Source organism: Panthera onca, chromosome A1, assembly GCF_046562875.1.
Source record: "Panthera onca isolate mPanOnc1 chromosome A1, mPanOnc1 haplotype 2, whole genome shotgun sequence".
In the NCBI taxonomy this organism is placed as follows: domain Eukaryota; kingdom Metazoa; phylum Chordata; class Mammalia; order Carnivora; family Felidae; genus Panthera; species Panthera onca.
Window position 1 is genome coordinate 62,333,698 of NC_138339.1, and position 18,392 is coordinate 62,352,089.

Consider the following 18,392-nt stretch of genomic DNA (forward strand, 5'->3'; position numbering starts at 1 on the left):
CCCTCCAGGAAAGTCTCTGCACGCTCAAAGCCAGAAACTCTTGTCATCAGCCCAAGAGTTCCTCTTCTCCTCTCTGTTCTTTTCTAAGAAACGTATCATTATCCTCAGAGCCCAAGGGCCACGCACAGCTTGAACAGGATGCCATGGCTCTGGCCAGTACTTATTAAACGCAAAGTGCAGCTCTAAACAGACTGGCTGGGGAAAGGCGGGCGTTCATTCCAGACACGAGACCTTGAGGCAGAGACCTAGCTCCTCTCTACTTTCCCTTGCAAGCACAGCTTGGGCCCTGTAAAGTTGACCACAGGCCCTGTACCCAGGGGGCAGTAAAGGGACCAGGGCTACTGAATTTGGAATTTCTACTGATGCTGGACAGGGACATCCATGTGCTTTGAATTAATGGCAGCAGTATAAAGACGGCAGCAAACATGTATCACTTAAAATGTGCCAGGCACTGGTCTGAGTGCTTTATACATATTACTATAAATCCTACAATAACCCTCCAAGATGGATTACTATTATTATCCCCCATTTTACAGATGAGGAAATGGAGGGCCACGAGAGGAGGCAGGCATCCTTTTTTACTTCTGGGATCTCTGCTTGGCCCTTCTCTCCCCACAGCATTATCAATGCCCTCAAACTTCCTGGAGTCCTAGATACATAAAAGAACTTGGAATTCTGGAAGCTCTGAGGACCATGCTGGCTCCAGGTGTGGTGGTATGGGTAGGGGACTCTGCAGATACGGGGGGGGGGGGGGGGGGGCAGATAATACTGGGTTTGCAGAAGAAAAGGTTGGACTATCGTGAGTCTAAAGTTATCAACCCCAGGCCTGAGATGACTCAATCATTCCTCTATGCATACCTAAATCCCCACCTTCTCTTTTCCCATCACTGCTCTAGGGAGTGGAAGGGGTGCTGGGAAGGAAAGGAACTGGTGCCCGGGAGAAGGGAGTGAGTGCCAGAGGTGGTGGAAAGAGTGGCTCTTATTGCCCAGCAATAACAGCAGCCCAGAGGCTGGGCCCAAACCCGTGCCTCCTGCCTGCGCACCTCCCCGCAGCCCTAACTGCCCCTTCGCTCTGTGGAAAGCTCCCGTTCACTCTTTAAGACCCAGTGTCCCTCCTTTTGTGACCCCTTCCAACACCTGAGAAGAATGCTCTTAGCTGTGAGTCACCACATTCCTCTGTCTACAGCAGAATAAAGGTATTTAACCCCCTACAGGTGGTCAGGAGATATCGGGCTCCCCTATTCCTCTGAGGCATTCTCAGGGAAAGACAGCAGGTCTTATCCACTCTAACTTTTTGACACAGGATGCAACAACCTCCAATACTTTTTTTGGAAAACAGGCTGGGGTGTCAACCAATCAATCAAGCATCAACCCATCCATCCACCCATCCACCCACCCAGTCCCATGCTGTATCCCTCAGGCAGTGCCCAGGGACTGGCAATCATCGGTGCAGAGTAGGGGTATGCTCACCATTGAACGAACAGGAGAAAATGGAAAAATATTCTTACCAGATTTCTTTTTCCCAACATGCTCCCTGCACAGGAAAGAAAGGGGTGGGAGAGGATAACAAGTCAGTACTGTTACATAGCGACACGAGTTATTCCATTAGGAAACAGAGATTCTCCATTCCACATCATCTCCAGTGAATGAAGAAAAGCCAAGTCAGCCCCAGGGACCCAGACTCTTCAAAGAAGAAAGAACTCCTTTTCATTTACTCCTTTTGCCTGATAAGTGCTCCGGTGCCCTGGGGACTAGCATCTCCACTCTATTTGTAGAGTAGGGGGCCCTGGGGAGGAGCCGCTGTGGGGGCATGCAGTATAAAAGCAAGAGTAGGCCCCCATGTTGCACTGAGCCTGATGCCCACCTCGTCAGGCACAGCAGAGGCCCTGTCCCACCTCCTGGGGGTGCCCTGAGCCATATACATGAAGCAGAAAGCTCTTGGCAGTTAAGTGGTGAGGGGAACACACTATAACACTGGGTAGGAGTCTCGATAGCAGCGAAGAAAACACATCTCCCTCGTGGTGACAGAGAGAACACTACCGTGGGCTAGAATTCACACCGAACAGTGAGTAATGTATTTGTCAACCCTTGTATTTGTCAACCACATCAGAATGTGTACACATCGCTGCATCACAAGTACAGTATGACAAATCAGGGTTTACACATACTTTTTAAGTAAATTATCCCAGTAGTAAAAAGGTTTCCAATGCTATAAAGAGAAAAGGGAGGTGACAGGGTGGTTGGGTTGAGACAGATGTTGTGGTGGCAATAACATTAGCCAAATGTTATTACCATATGCCAGTACCCTGCTAGATACTGTTTAGTTCACTCACTTAACACTCAGAACAGCCCTTGGGAATAAGTACTCTTTTAATGCCTATTTTATAGATGAGGAAAATGAGGCCCAGAGAGGTTAGGTAACTTGCCTAAGGCAACACAGCTAGTAAGTAGCAAGCGGAAGCCAGCTCTACCTACGTAATTTTTGTTTTATGTTTATTTATTTTTGAGAGAGAGAGAGAGAACGCAAGCAAGCAGGCGAGGGGCCGAGAGAGAGGTGGACAGAGGATCGGAAGCAGGCTCCGCGCTGAGAACAGAGAGCCTGACACGGGGCTTGAACTCACTAACCATGAGATCACGACCTGAGCCGAAGTCAGGCACTTAACCAACCAAGCCACCCAGGTGCCCCAGATTTACCTAATTTTTAAAAATTGAGCTATCATTCACACATCATAAAATTCATTCTTTTAAAGTGTAGAGTCCACTGGTTTTTGGCATCTTCGCAAGGTTGTGCAATCATCACCCTAATGCCAAAAAAATATTCATCATTCCACAGGGAAGCCCTGTACCTATAATGGTCACTTGCTATCCCCACCCCTCCGAGTAGCTGGCAAACACTAATTTGCTTGCTGCCTTTAAAGACTGGTCTATTCTGGACGTTTCATATGAATGGGATCATACAGCAAGAGGCTTTTTGTGATGGCCTTCTTTTGGGTGGAATGTTTCCAAGGGCCATCCATGTTGTACCATGTGTCAGTATTTCATACCATCTGATGGCTGAATGCTATTCCCTCATGTGGGTAAAACCACACTTTGCCGATCTGTTCATCAGCTGATGGGCATTTGGGTTGTTTCCGCTTTTTGTCCATTATGAATATGCATCTATCAACATCTGAGCTGAGGTCAGATGCTTAACTGACTGAGCCACCCAGGTGCCCAAATTTAGTCTCATTTTACAGTCTGGCCTTTTAACCACCGTGTAATGATGCTTTCACCGTTATCTTGGAAGGGGGTGAGGGGCTTAGACAATCCCCTGAGCCTGAGGCCACATTCCTGTGCAGCTGGGAGGAGTGGCAGGCCCCAGTGCTGGGCTGCGCAGGTCGATCGTGATGTCCCCTGGCCAGGCACTACCTCAGTGGGGCTAAAATTCATCACCCGTGCAGGGGGGGTTGGGGGTGGTGGTGGTGAGAGCTACGGAGGAATAATGTAGCTCAGGCTTCCTGGCACTTGCTGTGGAGACACTGCTGGTCAGAGCGCTGTATCTGGACTGCCCCAGTGAACCCTCATGACAATCCTTGAGGGTTACTCCATTTCACAGACGGAGACATGGAGGCCCAGGGAGGCGAAGCAACTCAGCCAACATCAGAACCCAGGAGACCTGGCTGGGGCCCACTCTCCTGCCCGAACCCTGGCCTGGCCAGGGGCAAGGGTGCTGCAGCTGGGGCAGGGGGCTGGGGGCAGGAGGGGGCTCTTGGTTTCCAGCAGCAGCAGCATGTGTGGGCTCATGCAGGCACATTACCTCTCTGTGTGACATGCTTGGCACGGTCCCAAGTTTTCCCATGCACGGAAGCAAAACCTTCCTTTAACAGCACCATTTGGAATCCATCTTCTGTCTGCCTCAAGACTGCTGAGAACGACCCCCAGTCTCCACCTTCAGCCCTGACTCGGGAACGAGCTTCAGGAGGCTGACCAAGCGACCAGCTGCTTTGCTGCTGTTCATTCCTCCCTAAGCCAACAACCAAGGCCCACTAGGGACTGCCTGAGGGGCCCCAGAGCCATCCCCTGGGCCCTCAGCAACCCTCCTACCTTCCTACCCTCTTCCTTTCCCCTTCAAAGCCTGCTTTAAAGACAGGAAGACGTCACCAGGTAAGTACCTGCCGCGTGCCAGACTCTCCTTTATCGGCAGGGTGGTGTTCAAGCCTCACAACCACGATGCGATCAAGGTTAGCCAAGCCCACCTTGCTGATGAAACAGAAGCTCAAGGAAGTCAAGACACTTGTTCAAGGGGACAAGCAGGAAAAGGAAACAGAAATTGGGAACTTTTCCTTCTTTCCAGGAAGCCTCTTGGAACTAGATGCATATCCTCCAGCAGGATGCTGGTAAGCTGTGCTTTCTTTGGTACAGTCCAGGCGATGTTTTGTATTTTTAGTGGATGTTCTATTGGTGTGCATGTGTGTGTGTGCACGTGCTCTCTCTCTCTCTCTCTCTCTCTGGTCAAAGAGCCTGGCTGGCACTTCTCAGCCCTTCCTGACAGGTGCTGTCTCTTGCTCCTAGGACCCCATGACGGCCCTGCACCTGTAGGCTGGTCTCCCCTCCCCTCATGGCGACTGCAGACACACATGGTGGTCTCCCCCACAATAAAACTTGTCAAAAAGCACTATGTGTATATCACTGTCTCACTGGCAGGGCATCTGGTGCCATCAACTCCTGGTATGTGAAAGCTAGAAGGCAGGTGGGGAAATTCTTTGCCGCATGCCCCAAGCAGTGGGGACTATCGGCTGTGCACGGACAGGCGCCAGGAAGTGTCGTCTGTCTGCTGTAGGGGCTGTGGTGAACATTTTGGATAGCACTGGACCCTGGATGACCAAGATCAAATCCCGGCCCTGGCCCCATAACCCTGAGCGGGTCTCGTCACTCACCCGTCCATCTCCCTCACGGTCCTGAGCACATGCACCCTTGTGGGCAAGGCACTGGGATGAATCTCCTGCACAGGCCCTGCCTCAAGGGCCCGTAGCCTCCTGTTTCTAGCATGCTCCATGCGTTCCGTGGTTAAGTGTGGATCTGTAGGGGGTTCCTTCCCCGGGAGGGCCACATGGAGCAAGGCCCCACCAGGGCTCAATCAATGGGATCCAGCTCAATTTTTACTTTGCTTTAGCGGCGTCTGGGTGGCTCAGTCCGACTCTTGATTTTGGCTCAGGTCATGATCCCAGTGTCGTGGGATTGAGTCCCACATCAGGCTCTGTGCTGAGTGCGGAGCCTGCTTGGGATTCTCTCTCTCCCTCTCTTTTTGCTCCTCTGCCCCACTCGCATGTTGTCTCTCTCTCTCTCTCTCTCTCTCTCTCTCTCTCTCTCAAATAAAGAGAAAATCTTTACTTCGCTATACTCCCGTTCTTCTTGGGGCTGGCCTGGCAGCAGGGACGGCTGTGAGGGCACACTCTGGGAAGCTGTACACACGCCAACTTACTCTTTGGGGGGATTCAGGTCCTCAGGTCTTGTCTCAAAGAACTGCAGCACCTCGTCACACTGAGAGATATAGGGGGGCAGCTGGATCAGGGCCTGGAGAAGAGACACAAGTGAGTCCAAGGGAAGGAAAGGGGTGTCGGGAACGCAATGAGCCAGGGGTTCTCAAACTTGGGTATGATCAGAATCTCTTGGCGGGGGGGCGGGAGGGGTGGCGTGTGAAAACAGATGGCTGGGGACCAGCCCCAGATTTTCTGATTCAGTAGATGTGGGGTGGGGCCTGAGAATGTGCATGTCTGACACCTTCTCTGGTGCTGCTGCTGGTTTGCGGACCGCACACACACATGCATGCACACACACACGCACTCTGTATGCACACACACACGTGCGCACGCGCATTATAGGCGTATCTGAACAAATAACATGCACACATTTAGATAAAACACTCAACTATGGACTTCATGCCACGTCATCATTCTTACACAACTTCAACTCTACTGGATATTGGGTGTCTACTGCACAAACGTATCCTACTTTACTGACCCAGCTGCCTAGTGGTGAACGCTTAGCTTGTTTCCAACACGCCCGCATGGACGTCTTAACTCACAGATCTGCAGTGTTAAAGTGAAGGCGTAGCTTTAGGATTTGGGTAGAGGTTAGAAGTTCCCAAGTTATGGGGCATGTGGGTGGCCCAGTAGATTAAGCATCTGACTTTGGCTCGGGTCATGATCTCACAGTTCATGAGTTTGAGCCCCACATTGGGCTCGCTGCTGTCAGCACAAAGCCCGCTTTGGATCCTCTGTCCCCCCTCCCCCACTCGCTCTCTTAGATAAATAAAAAAAAATTTTTTTTTTAAGTTTTACTTTTTAATTTTTTTTAATGTTTATTTCTGACAGAGAAAGAGAAAGGGAGAGAGAGAGAGAACAAGAGAGGAGAGCAGAGAGAGGGAAACACAGAATCTGAAGCAGGCTCCAGGCTCTGAGCTGTCAGCATAGAGCCGGATGTGGGGCTCGAACTCACAAACCAATGGACCATGACCTGAGCCAAAGTCGGACACTTAACTGACTGAGCCACCCAGGTGCCCCCCCGCCAAAAAAAGTTTTAAAGAAAAGAACTCCCGAGGTTACTGAGGGATTGAAACATCTGGTATCTCCCACTGCCCGGGTCATAGAAAGCTGCCATCCCAGCTCATCAGTTAAAGGACCCTCAGAGGTGTGCCAGCGGACTGGATATGGGGTGGGTAGAAAGCACAAATGGGACTAGGTGTCGTGCTAATTTACCTACCAATAGGTATCCATTCATTGATTCAACAGACATGATCTTTGTGCCCAGAACTGCATGGTTTCTGTGTCCAATACAAGAAGGATAGGGTACATCCTGATCACGAAGGGATTTGAAACTAAGACATGGCTTCACGACGAATAAACAGCTCAGCTTAACAAATCTATTTAAGCCCCTTCTGGCGCAGCTCCTGAGGACGCGGATCTGTGTGCAGTAACGCAGCTTCGTGCACGCATTTTATTACAAACTTCTATGCAGGGAGGGCGCCTGGGCCCATGCACAGATTTGAATAGCACAGGCCATTCTGCCAGCCCACAGTCATGCTCTGGAGTGGGCAGGACTCCCGTACCCCCTTACCATGCTGAGTGTGAGCTGGGCGTGGAAAAATCGTGTCTTGTATTTTCTACATGACAAGCCTCCATAAACTCACCTCCCATTCATCCCCTGCAAAGTGACCCCCCCCCAACCCTGCTACAGGGCTGTGATGGACTAAATGGGGAGACGGATGCAGGGGAGGTCTCCAACGGCACCCTTCTTGGAGTCTCAGGAGGGGTTCTGAGTTATTTTTCTGGTTTTTAAAAAGTTAAAAAAAATTTTTTTTAAATTTTATTCATTTTTGAGAGACAGAGAGAGACAGAGCGTGAGTGGGGGAGGGGCAGAGAGAGAGGGAGACACAGAATCTGAAGCAGGCTCCAGGCTCCGAGCCGTCAGCACAGAGCCCAATGTGGGGCTGGAACTCACAGACCACAAGATCATAACCCGAGCAGGAGTTGGGACGCTTAACTGACCGAGCCACTGGCGCCCCTGGTTTTTAAAAAGTTTTAATTGTGGTAAAAGACACATAAAATTTGCCATTTTCATCATTTTTTTTTAAAGTAGGCCCCATGCCTGACATGGGGCTCGAACTCATGACTCTGAGACCAAGAGGTGCATGCTCTATTGACCGAGCCAGCCAGGTGCTCCATCATCTTAACCATTTTTAAGCATATGGTTCAGTGGCATTAAGTACATCCACTGTGTTGTGCAACCATCACCAACACCCATCCCCAGAACTCTATTTTGCAAATCTGAAGCCCTGTACCTATTAAACAATTCCCCCTTTCCCCAGCTCCTGGCAACCATTCTGCTTTCTGTCTGTATGAGTCTGACTACTCTAAGTACCTCATACAAATGGAATGATACATTTGTCCTTTTGTGACGGGCTGCTTTCACTTAGCTAATGGCCTCTAGGTCCATCCATGTGGCAGCATGTGCTGGAATTTCCTTCCTTTTCAAGGCTGAGTAACATTCCACCGGAAGGATATGCCACATTTTGTTTATTCGTTCAGCCAAAGATGGTCACTTGGGTTGCTGACCCTGCACAGCCTTTGAGTCAGGCTCCTGTCCCGGATCTAAAGTGGGAGAACACATGTGAAGCGGGTGGACATGTTTTTAGTAGGGTGATGTCCCCAGTTACCGTCCATGCTCTATCCTTCTGGGTTGAAAGATGTTGACCATACGGGGCCTGATATTTGTGGTTCGTTGATTTTATTAGCCTTGAAGTAGCTTCTGCTCTGTAGCAAATCCCCAGGAACTGACCTTTTCCAGGCCGGAGGCAGACAGCCCAAGAGGGAGAGAGTGGGCCCTCCCCTCCCCTGCCTCTGGTCCCTGACCGCCTTCTTCTGGTTTAGAGTATTCATTCTTCCTGGGACGAGCTGCCATCTTGGGGACCCCTGTGGCTCTCTCATTCCTCCGAAACCCTGCAGTTCTTACAGTTAGAACCACATAATGAAAGAGCTGATTATATGCTGGACCGTGGCTGCTTAGTGGGCAGAAATCTTGCGGCTCCCCCCCGACTGCAATAACACCATTCATTCCCTTATGTGGGCTCAGCACTCGATGGCTCCTGAAACGCGCTTGTCTGTGTCATTCCATGTAATCCTGGGAGGGCTGGCCCATTTCAGAGATGAGCAGATGGAAGCTCTGGGGAAGTAGGGAGGACTTGAGAGCCCAGGACTGGCTGACACCAGCTCCTCTACCCCAAATCTACAGAGGGCAGGGGTACATAGTTGCTCATCCTGCACCTTTCTTCATGCCTAGACAGTGCTGGGGAGACCTTCATACCTGGTTGAAAGTATTCACTGGATCAATGACACGAGGAAATGGCCTGGATGTGGCCACGTGGCCCTGTTTGGGGACAGCAGGGTGGGCCCCGAAGTGGCCATGGCCTCTGCCTACAGGGGCTTCCCAGGGTGCTCCTTGCTGAAATGAGCAGAGGCTCCAGAAGGACCAGCGAGGGAAGGGACAACAAGGCCCACGGAAACTTCCTGACAATGCCAAGTTCTCTTTTGGTTTTGAGTAATTCCTGGGAAGTAAAAGCCAAACCTCCAAACCATAAAATACAGCCAAGTTACTAATAAAAGGCAGCCCGAATGCTTTGATGTTTGCCCCTTCCATTCTGGAAGGACAGACTAACAGTAAAAACATGACCTGGGGCAGAGCAATACTCCAGAATCATCTTGTGTTTGGTCAGTAAAGACAAAGAACCATAGTTCCAGGAAAACTCGGTTCTTCCCTGGATAGAGTCCGGGCCTTTTGGATAAACGTGGCTGGTCAATGCAGGGAGGAGAGGAGAGGTAAGAACAAGTGTTGTTTGCTGAGGGTGACGAGGAAAGGTCAGACAGACCCAGCTCCTCATTCTGGCTCTAGCCATGTCCCATCACCTCTCTGAGCCTCAGTTTGCTCATCTGTAAAATGGAAATCACTAACATCCATGTCGGAAGGTTGTGCTACAAGACTTTAAGACTTCCATCATACACCAGCCCCTTGGTAACATTAAGTTAACCCTTTGTCTCTCAGTACTGTATCAAGTACAATAGGGTGGTGGTTCCCAGAGGTGGTTTTGGAGCCAGCAAGAGGACTCTTAAATAACAGCGGCTTGGCTAGTGAGGGAGTTTTCTCAGCTTCAAAAGAGTGCCCCAGAGGGGCGCCTGGGTGGCGCAGTCGGTTAAGCGTCCGACTTCAGCCAGGTCACGATCTCGCGGTCCGTGAGTTCGAGCCCCGCGTCAGGCTCTGGGCTGATGGCTCGGAGCCTGGAGCCTGTTTCCGATTCTGTGTCTCCCTCTCTCTCTGCCCCTCCCCCGTTCATGCTCTGTCTCTCTCTGTCCCAAAAATAAATAAAAAACGTTGAAAAAAAAATTAAAAAAAAAAAAAAAAAAAAAGAGTGCCCCAGAGAATGAACACTTCTCTTTACATTTTATTTTTATCATGTTTAAAAATTGACTTATTCTGAGTGAGGGGAGAGAGAGAATCCCGAGCAGGCTCCATGCTGTCAGCAGGGAGCCTGATGCGAGCTCGAACTCAAGAACTGTGAGGTCAATGACCTGAGCCCAAATCAAGAGTTGGATGCTTAACTGACTGAGCCACTCAGGTGACCCTCTCTTTATATTTCAACAATTTTATTTTAGGGTGATAAGAACAGTCCCCACGAGATCTACCCTCATAGGAAATTTTAAGTGTACAATACAGTATTGTTGGCTGTAGATCTCTACAGCTTATTCATCTCGCTTGCCTGAAACTTTATGCCCGTAGGTTAGTAACTCCCCATTTTTCCGTCCCTCCAGCCCCTGGTTAGCACCATTTCGCTCTGTGATTCTATGAGTTTGACTATTTTAGATACCTCATGTAAGTGAAATTATGTAGTATCTTATCTTTTTGTGACTGGCTTATTTCACTTTAGCACAGGTTCATCCACATTGCCACATATTCAGAATATCTTTCTTTTTAAAGGTGGAATAGTATTCTATTGTATATACCACATTTAGGTTGTTTCCACATCTTGGCTATCATGAATGGTGCTGCAATGAACATGGGAGTGATTATATCTCTCCCAGATCCTGACTTCAATTTCTTTGGATGTATACCCAAAAGAAGTGCGATTGCTGGATCACATGGTAGTACTATTTTAAGTTTTTTGAGGAACCTCCATACTGTTTTTCATAGTGGATGCATTTTGCATTCCCACCAACAGTATGCAAGGGTTCCAATTTCTCCATATCCTTACCAACACTTGTTTTTTTGTTTTTTAATAATAGCCATCCTGACAGATGTGAGGTGATATCACATTGTGGTTGTCACTTGCATTCCCCTGATGATTAGTGACATTCAGCAGTTTTTCATATATACAGTTAGTCATTTGTAGATCTTCTTTGGAGAAATGTCTATTCAAGTTCTTAGCCCATTTTAAAATCAGGTTATTAGCTTTTTTGCTATTGAGATATATGGGTTCTTTATATATTCTGGAGATTGACCCTTTCACAGACACCTGATTTGCAAATATTTTCTCCCATTCTGTAGGTTGCTTTTTTTACCACTCTGTTGATTATTTCCTTTGCTTTGCAGCTTTTTAGTTTAATACAGTCCCACTTGTTTATTTTTATTTTTGTTGCCTCTGCTTTTGGTATCAGATCCATGAAATCACTGCCAAGAGCCCTGAAATATATCCACACATATGGGCAACTGATTTTTGACAAAAGCGCCAAGAACATACAATGAGGGAAGTGACAGTCTCTTCAACGAGTGGTGCTGGGAGAACAATATCCACACGCAGAAGAATGACATTGGACTCTCATCTCACACCACACACAAAAATCCACTCCACGTGGATTAAAGATTGAAACATAAGACCCCAAACTCTGGAATTCCCGGAAGAAAAGGCTTTTCTAACTTGCCGGGCAGGCAGGCAGCAGCAGCTGGCTAGATTTAAAGACATATCCTTTGTTGCTGTCGTTTCATTGCTCTTACTTTTATTTTTATGGCAAATGATGCCAGTTTTATATTATGGTCATGTTAGAAAATTTCCTCTAAAATGTGTATTTTTAAGAAGTTAAAAAAGTGAGTTAATTTGAATAATAATAATACAGGGGGTAGCATATAGTAAAACTCTTGAAGAGAGGTCTCAAATGGCTGGTGTCTGGTGAGCACTGCTGTTAGATGCCTACAGTTTACTTGTTTTTTAATGTTTATTTATTTTGAGAGAGGGGGAGAGAGCATGCACGCATGTGAGCAGACGAGAGGCAGAGAGAGAAGAAGAGAGAAAGAATCCCAAGCTGAGTCAGAGCTGTCAGCACAGAGCCCAGTGCGGGGCTCAAACCCACCAACCGTGAGATCATGATCTGAGCCAAAATCAAGAGTTGGTTGAGTGTCTGACTCTTGATTTCGGCTCAGGTCATGATCCCAGGGTCGTGGGATTGAGCCCCGTGTCAGGCTCCATGATGAGCATGGAGCCTGCTTGGGACTGTGTCTGTCTGTCTGTCTGTCTGTTTCTCTCTCCCTCTGCCCCTCCCCCCTCTTGTGCTCTCTCTTTAAAAAACAAAACAAAACAAAACACTACATTATGGCTGTGCATACTCACGTGTGTGTAAGCTACACTCCAATGATGGTGAAAATCTGAAGCATCTTCACTAGAAATGATCATTTTTAGCAAGTAAAAAACTCTAATCACAAGCCCTCCCTCCTGAAAAGGCTACTTCATGGCTTCTGTTGTCTTCACCTCTGATCAACACCATGGCCTTTATCCATCAGCATAACAGTTGTTAGAAATGAAATTCTTTACTGGTGGAATGAAGAATGTTCTAGAAATATTCTCAGATACTCTAACCCTTGCATAAAAAGAACCTGACACATCCATCCTCCAAAATGGTGCACTGGGTCTAGGATTCTGAATCCACTGTGTTCTGTTTCTTCTAGGGGATTTTACTGTCACACCAGCTAATCACCAGTGGGATTAGCTGATCCTGGCACAGGGATAATCATTCCATTTGTTTTGAGGAAACGTTCATGTGAAGTGGTGTCAGACAGTTGGCATTCCAGTAAGCTTGCAGAACAACTTGAGAGGCTGTTTAGGGAGGTGCATGATAATAAATGTTTGTATATGTGGCAGAATTTGGCATGTTTCCACTGTGTTCTTCAATGAACAGAGGTTCTTAAATTTAATGTAGTCAAATAAATCAATCTCTTTATGGTTGGTACTTTGTGCCTTTAGAAAGCCTTCTATACCTAGAGATTATGAAGTTTCCCCCCCTATTTTTACCTTCTAAAGCCATTTATAGTATTGCCTCTTACATTTAGGTCTTTAATTTCCTTGGAAATGATTACATGTGTGGTGTGAGGCAGGGATTAGTTATCTTTTGTTTGTTTTCCTCATAAGGATTCCCATTTAAATTTTTTTTTTTAATGTTTATTTTTGAGACAGGGAGAGACAGAGCATGTACAGGGGAGGGTCACAGAGAGGGAGACACAGAATATGAAGCAGGCTCCAGGCTCTGAGCTGTCAGCACAGAGCCTGACGAGGGGCTAGAACTCACGGACCGCAAGATCATGACCTGAGCTGAAGTCAGCTGCCTAACTGACTGAGCCACCCAGGCGCCCCATAAGGATTCCCATTTACTGAAGAATCCAACCTTTCCTCAATGACCTGTAAGGCTGCCTTTGCCAGTATTAAAATGTCCAAATACACACAGGTCTGTTTCTGGATTCTCTATTTTGTTCCAAAGGTTTGTTTCCTTATGCCAACACCATACTATGTTAAGTACTGTAACTTTATAATAGGTCTAGCAGAGCAGAAGGTTTCTTCCTAGCTGGTAACTAGGTCTAGGGATACCTACGGCCTTTGTCTATGTTTCCCTATTGGAGACTACCAATTTCTACTAAAATAAGGCTAAGAGTGATAGATTAAATTGGCTTAAGTCAGCTCACAACAATGTCAATAACAGATACCCAAATGCTAAATAAGTCTATGTAGTCTGTAAAAGATTTTGCAGACTGTGTGAATAGATAGTTTCATCTCCCTCCAGGAGGGCAGTTCCCTTGAAGCTAAGCCAGGGACTTTGGCCAACCAAAACCCCAAAATATCTGCTCTGCTTCTTATGATGCATTAATAGCAGGGGGTGGTAACTTCCATGTGGCTCATACAACATAAGCGGCTTCTTCCCTATGGCTAATCCAAGTGAATTCATGATCTCCGTACGATTCCAAGCATCAGCCAGATGCAGGCAGCTGCTGCTCTCTGTTCGTTTCAGGGTTTTATTAAATCTCCTTTTCAAAATCAAATGTCTAGAGGTTCGTGACCCCCTGGGTATGAGGAAAGTGTGACTCTGGAGAGGAGGTGGGTGGGCAGGGGAAGAAGCAGGATAGCACAATTTGGTCTGAGAAATCCCCAGCTGGCCAAGGTGACCCCAGAGGTCCAAAGTTCTTGCCAGCAAGGCTGGCACAAAGGACTTTTAGGCTCTAGAGGTTTGAAAAGACACAAAGCACAGATGATCCGAACTTTCCTCTGAGAGCTGGGAGGCAGTAGTAGCATCTTTGTGCCTGGGTGACCTTCTCTGTGCTTCACTCCCCAATCCTTTTTTAAGGGTATCTTTAGGAGAAAAAGAGTCTGAGTTTATCTACGTCTATGAAATATATGCTTGAATATTTTGATCTCTTGAATTTTTACTTTCTTAAGAGAGGCCATATGTGGTATGTGAGTGCCAAGGCCTAAAAGGCCAGGGTTCAACCATCAAACTCTGTAATACTCTCATTGTAAGTAACTTTGTCGGGCCTCTGTTTCCTCATCTACACAATGGGAATAGTAAAACCTACTTCTCAAGGTTATTGGAGGGATGAAACGAGGTTATGTCCAGTAAAGAGAGGACAGGAGTGATCAGGAATGATTTTCTACCCTTCCATGACATCTCCTGCCAAGACAAGGGTCATCTATGCCCACACTGCCTCCTTTAAATTTTTTTATAGATGTATTGAAGTATAATTTATGTACATAAGAACCACCCATTATAAGTGCACAATTCAATGATATTTAGTAAATTATAGACTGTGCAACCATGACCACAATCCAGTTTTAGAACTTTTCCATCACCTCAAAAATTTCCCCCACCTAATTTGCAGTCCATGTCTGCCTATGCTGTCTTCAGGCCTAGGAAACCACTGATCTGCTTTCTGTCTCCGTAAAGTCGCCTCTTCTGCACATTTCATGTAGATGGAATCATGCAGTATGTAGTCTTTTGCATCTGGCTTTTTTCAGCATCATGTTTTTGAGATTCATCCAAGTTGCAGCATTTATTGGTCTTTCACTGCATTTTACTGTCGAATAATGGTCGATTGTATGATTATTCCACATTTTCTTTATCCATGCGCCTGACGATGGACATTTGGATTGCTTCCAATTTTGGGCTATTATGGATTAGTACTGCTAGAACATGTACATCCGAGTCTTTGTGTGGACATAGTTTTTCAATTCTCTTGAGTAGATATCAAAGAGTAGTTATACGGTAAATTTCACTTTTTTTTTTTAACGTTTATTTATTTTTTGAGACACAGAGAGACAGAGCATGAATGGGGGAGGGTCAGAGAGAGGGAGACACAGAATCTGAAACAGGCTCCAGGCTCCGAGCTGTCAGCACAGAGCCCGACGCGGGGCTCGAACTCACGGACCGCGAGATCGTGACCTGAGCCGAAGTCGGCCGCTTAACCGACTGAGCCACCCAGGCGCCCCTAAATTTCACTTTTTGAAGAAACTGCCAAACTGTTTTCCAAAGTGGCTTTCCATCATGTATACCCTCCAGATTGAGGGCTCTAATTTCTCCATATCTTTACCAGCTCTTGGTTTTGTCTGTCTTGTTGATTATAGCTATTCCAAGGGCTGCGTAGGGTATCTCATTATGGTTTTATTTTGCATTGCCTAATGAATAAAGAAGCTGAACACCTTGTTATGTGTTTTATGTGCTTCCTAGGTGAAATTTCTATTCAAATCTTTTGCCTATTTTTAAACCAGGCCATCTTTATTGTTGAGTTGCAAGAGTTCTTCATATAGACTCAGTACAAGTCCCTTGTCAGAGATATGATTTACAAATATTTTCTCCTAATCTGTGGTGTGTGTTTTCATTTTCTTCATGGGATCTTTTTGAAGTACAGAGTTCGGAAGTTTAATGAGTCCCATTTATCAATTTTTCTCTTTTGGTGTCACAGCTAGGAACTCTCTGCCTAAACTACGGTCATGAGGATTTTCTCCTATGTTTTCTTCTAGAAGTTTTATAGTTTTAGCTCTTACGTTTAGGTCTGTGATCCATTTTGAGTTGCTTTTTGTGCATGGTGTGAGGTAGGGATCCAACATAATTTTTTTCTTCTATTTGGTGTACGGATGTCCTACTATCCCACACTGTTAAAAAGATTATCCTTTTCCTACTGAATTTCTTGGCACCATTGCTGAAAATCATTTGACTATAAATTTCACAAAAGTTTATTTCTAGCCTCTTACTTCTGTTCCGCTGATCCACATGCCTATCCTTATGCCAGTACCACACTGTCTTCATTGCTATAGCTTTGTAGGAAGTTTTGAAAATGGATAGTAGAAGCCTCTAATTTTGTTCTTTTTCATAACTGTTTTGGCTATTTGGGGTTCCTTGCATTTCTCCACACAATTTAGGATCAGCTTGTAAATTTCTCTAAAAAAGCTTACTAGGATTTTGCCAGAGATTATATTCAATCTATAGGTCAACTGGGGGAGAATTGCCATTTTCTTTTCTTTTCTTATTTTATTTTATTTTATTTTATTTGTAGTATCTTTTGTTTTGTTGGTCATTGGGAAGTTTGACAGAGACAGCGTGAGAGGGGAAGGGGCAGAGAGAGAGAGAGGAAGAGAGAGAGAATCCCAAGCAGGCCCTGCACAGAGCCTGATGCAGGGCTCAAATTCACTAACTGTGAGATCATGACCTGAGCTAAAACCAAGAGTTGGACTCCCACCAACTGAGCCACCCAGGCGCCCTGGGATTTGTTTTTCTTTGTATTTCTAGTCCTGTCTTTCATCCATTTTTCCTATATGGTTGTTTGTCTTTTTCATATCAATTTCTCTACACACACACATACACGTGTATATATTATACACACACACAAATATACAATATATTGTCCTCATTAAGACATTCATCCTAACACTCAAATTCTAATTTGCCCTCCTAGATTTTTAAAAAGTTTTTATTTAAATTCCAGTTAGTTATACAGTGACTCAACACTTCCATACAACACCCGGTGCTCATCATAAGTACCCTCCTTGATCCTCATCACCAATTTCACCCATCCCCTCCCCCTCCCACCCCTCTGGTAACCACCAATTTGTTCTCTATAATTCAGAGTCTGTTTCTTGATTTCTCCCTCTCTCTCTCTCTCTCTCTTTACCCCTTTGTTCATTTGTTTTGTTTCTTAAATTCCACATATGAGTGAAATCATATGGTATTTGTCTTTCTCTGACTGACTTATTTCACTTAGCAATATGCTCTCTAGCTCCTTCCATGTGGTTGCAAAGGCAAGATTTCATTCTTTTTTATGGCTGAGTAACAACTGCCATTTTAACACTATTGAATCTTCCAATCCATGAGTATGGAATGTCTCTCTGTTAATTTTGAGCTGGTTTAATTTCTGTCAAGTGTTTTGTAGTTTCAATGTATAAACCTTGTAATTCTTTTATTAAATTTATTTCTAAGTATTTTATTTATTTTGATATTATTGAGAATGGAATTATTTCTTTAATTTCATTTTTGGATTGTTCATGCTTAGTGCTTAGAAATACAATTGATTTTTGATATTGATCTTGTATCCTGTGATCTTACTAAACTTTTGTATTAGTTCTAGTAAGTTTTTTTTTGTGGATCCCTTAAGATTTTCTACAATAGAATCATGTCATTTGTGAAGGAAGGCAGTTTTACTTCCTCCTTTCCAACCCATATGCCTTTTATTATTTCTTTTTTTGTCTGCTTACATTGGCTAGATCCTCCAGCAAAATGTAGAACAGAAGTGGCAAGAAAAATGTACTTGCTTTGTTCCTGATCCTAGGGAGAGAGAGCATTTGCTGCTCCATTGTGATAGTATTTCTTGCTCTTCCCACCCTCTCCAATCAGAGCTTCTAGTGATTTGAAGCTAGAGAAATAAATACTAAAGATAAGGGAAACTAAACAGAGGAAAAGCATGCTTTTTTTCCCCAACCACAGCCTCCAGTCAAACGAAATACAACCAAAAGGCAGGTACCTTGTGGTTTAGAACATTCAGGGGATTGGAAGCCAGCTGCACTGTCCAACAACAGGGGTTGGCTGAATAACTTCTGGGACATTCACACACAGTAGAATACCATGCAACCAGTTACGGGAGGTTCAAGAGAATGTTTTTATAGCATGGGGAAATTCTTATATTACAATATTAAAGGAAAAAGAAAAAGCAACAAAAATAACACATGTGGGATAGTGTCAAAACCATAAAGACATGCATGTAGAGAGAAAAGATAGAAAGGAAACATAAGAACCTTAATAATTGTTGTCTCTGAGTTGAGGGATCATGGGTGGTTGTTTTTCTGTTTTTACATTTCTTTGAACTGCAGATGACTATTTTGTAGCCAGAAAGGGAAAAGAAGGAAAAAAAAAAACAAAACACAACCCAATGAAAGACATGAGACACAGGGCAAGTGTTGGCATTTCTTAGACCGACCTTACAGTATTCATCAATTGGGATCAGGCGTTTGACAGCAACATCCCGGATGTGGCTTCTTCGGAAGAGAATTTTGCCTGCAGAAAATGAAAGCACACATGACACTGTATGCGAGCAATGACAAGCTGTCAGCAATCCTGGAGGGT

General features: G+C 45.6%; 1 protein-coding gene across 2 annotated transcripts in view; it reads right to left on the reverse strand.

Moving 5' to 3' along the window:
- SH3PXD2B (SH3 and PX domains 2B) overlaps positions 1 to 18,392 on the reverse strand; it is a 105,265-nt gene that overhangs the window by 34,730 nt on the left and 52,143 nt on the right. For both annotated transcript variants that reach the window (XM_081796372.1, XM_078446863.2), the window contains exons 4-6: positions 18,247 to 18,323; positions 5,462 to 5,553; positions 1,509 to 1,534 (exon numbers count right to left, since the gene is read on the reverse strand). In XM_081796372.1, coding sequence (XP_081652498.1) covers positions 1,509 to 1,534; positions 5,462 to 5,553; positions 18,247 to 18,323 — 195 coding nt within the window. The remainder of the gene's footprint in view (positions 1 to 1,508; positions 1,535 to 5,461; positions 5,554 to 18,246; positions 18,324 to 18,392) is intronic.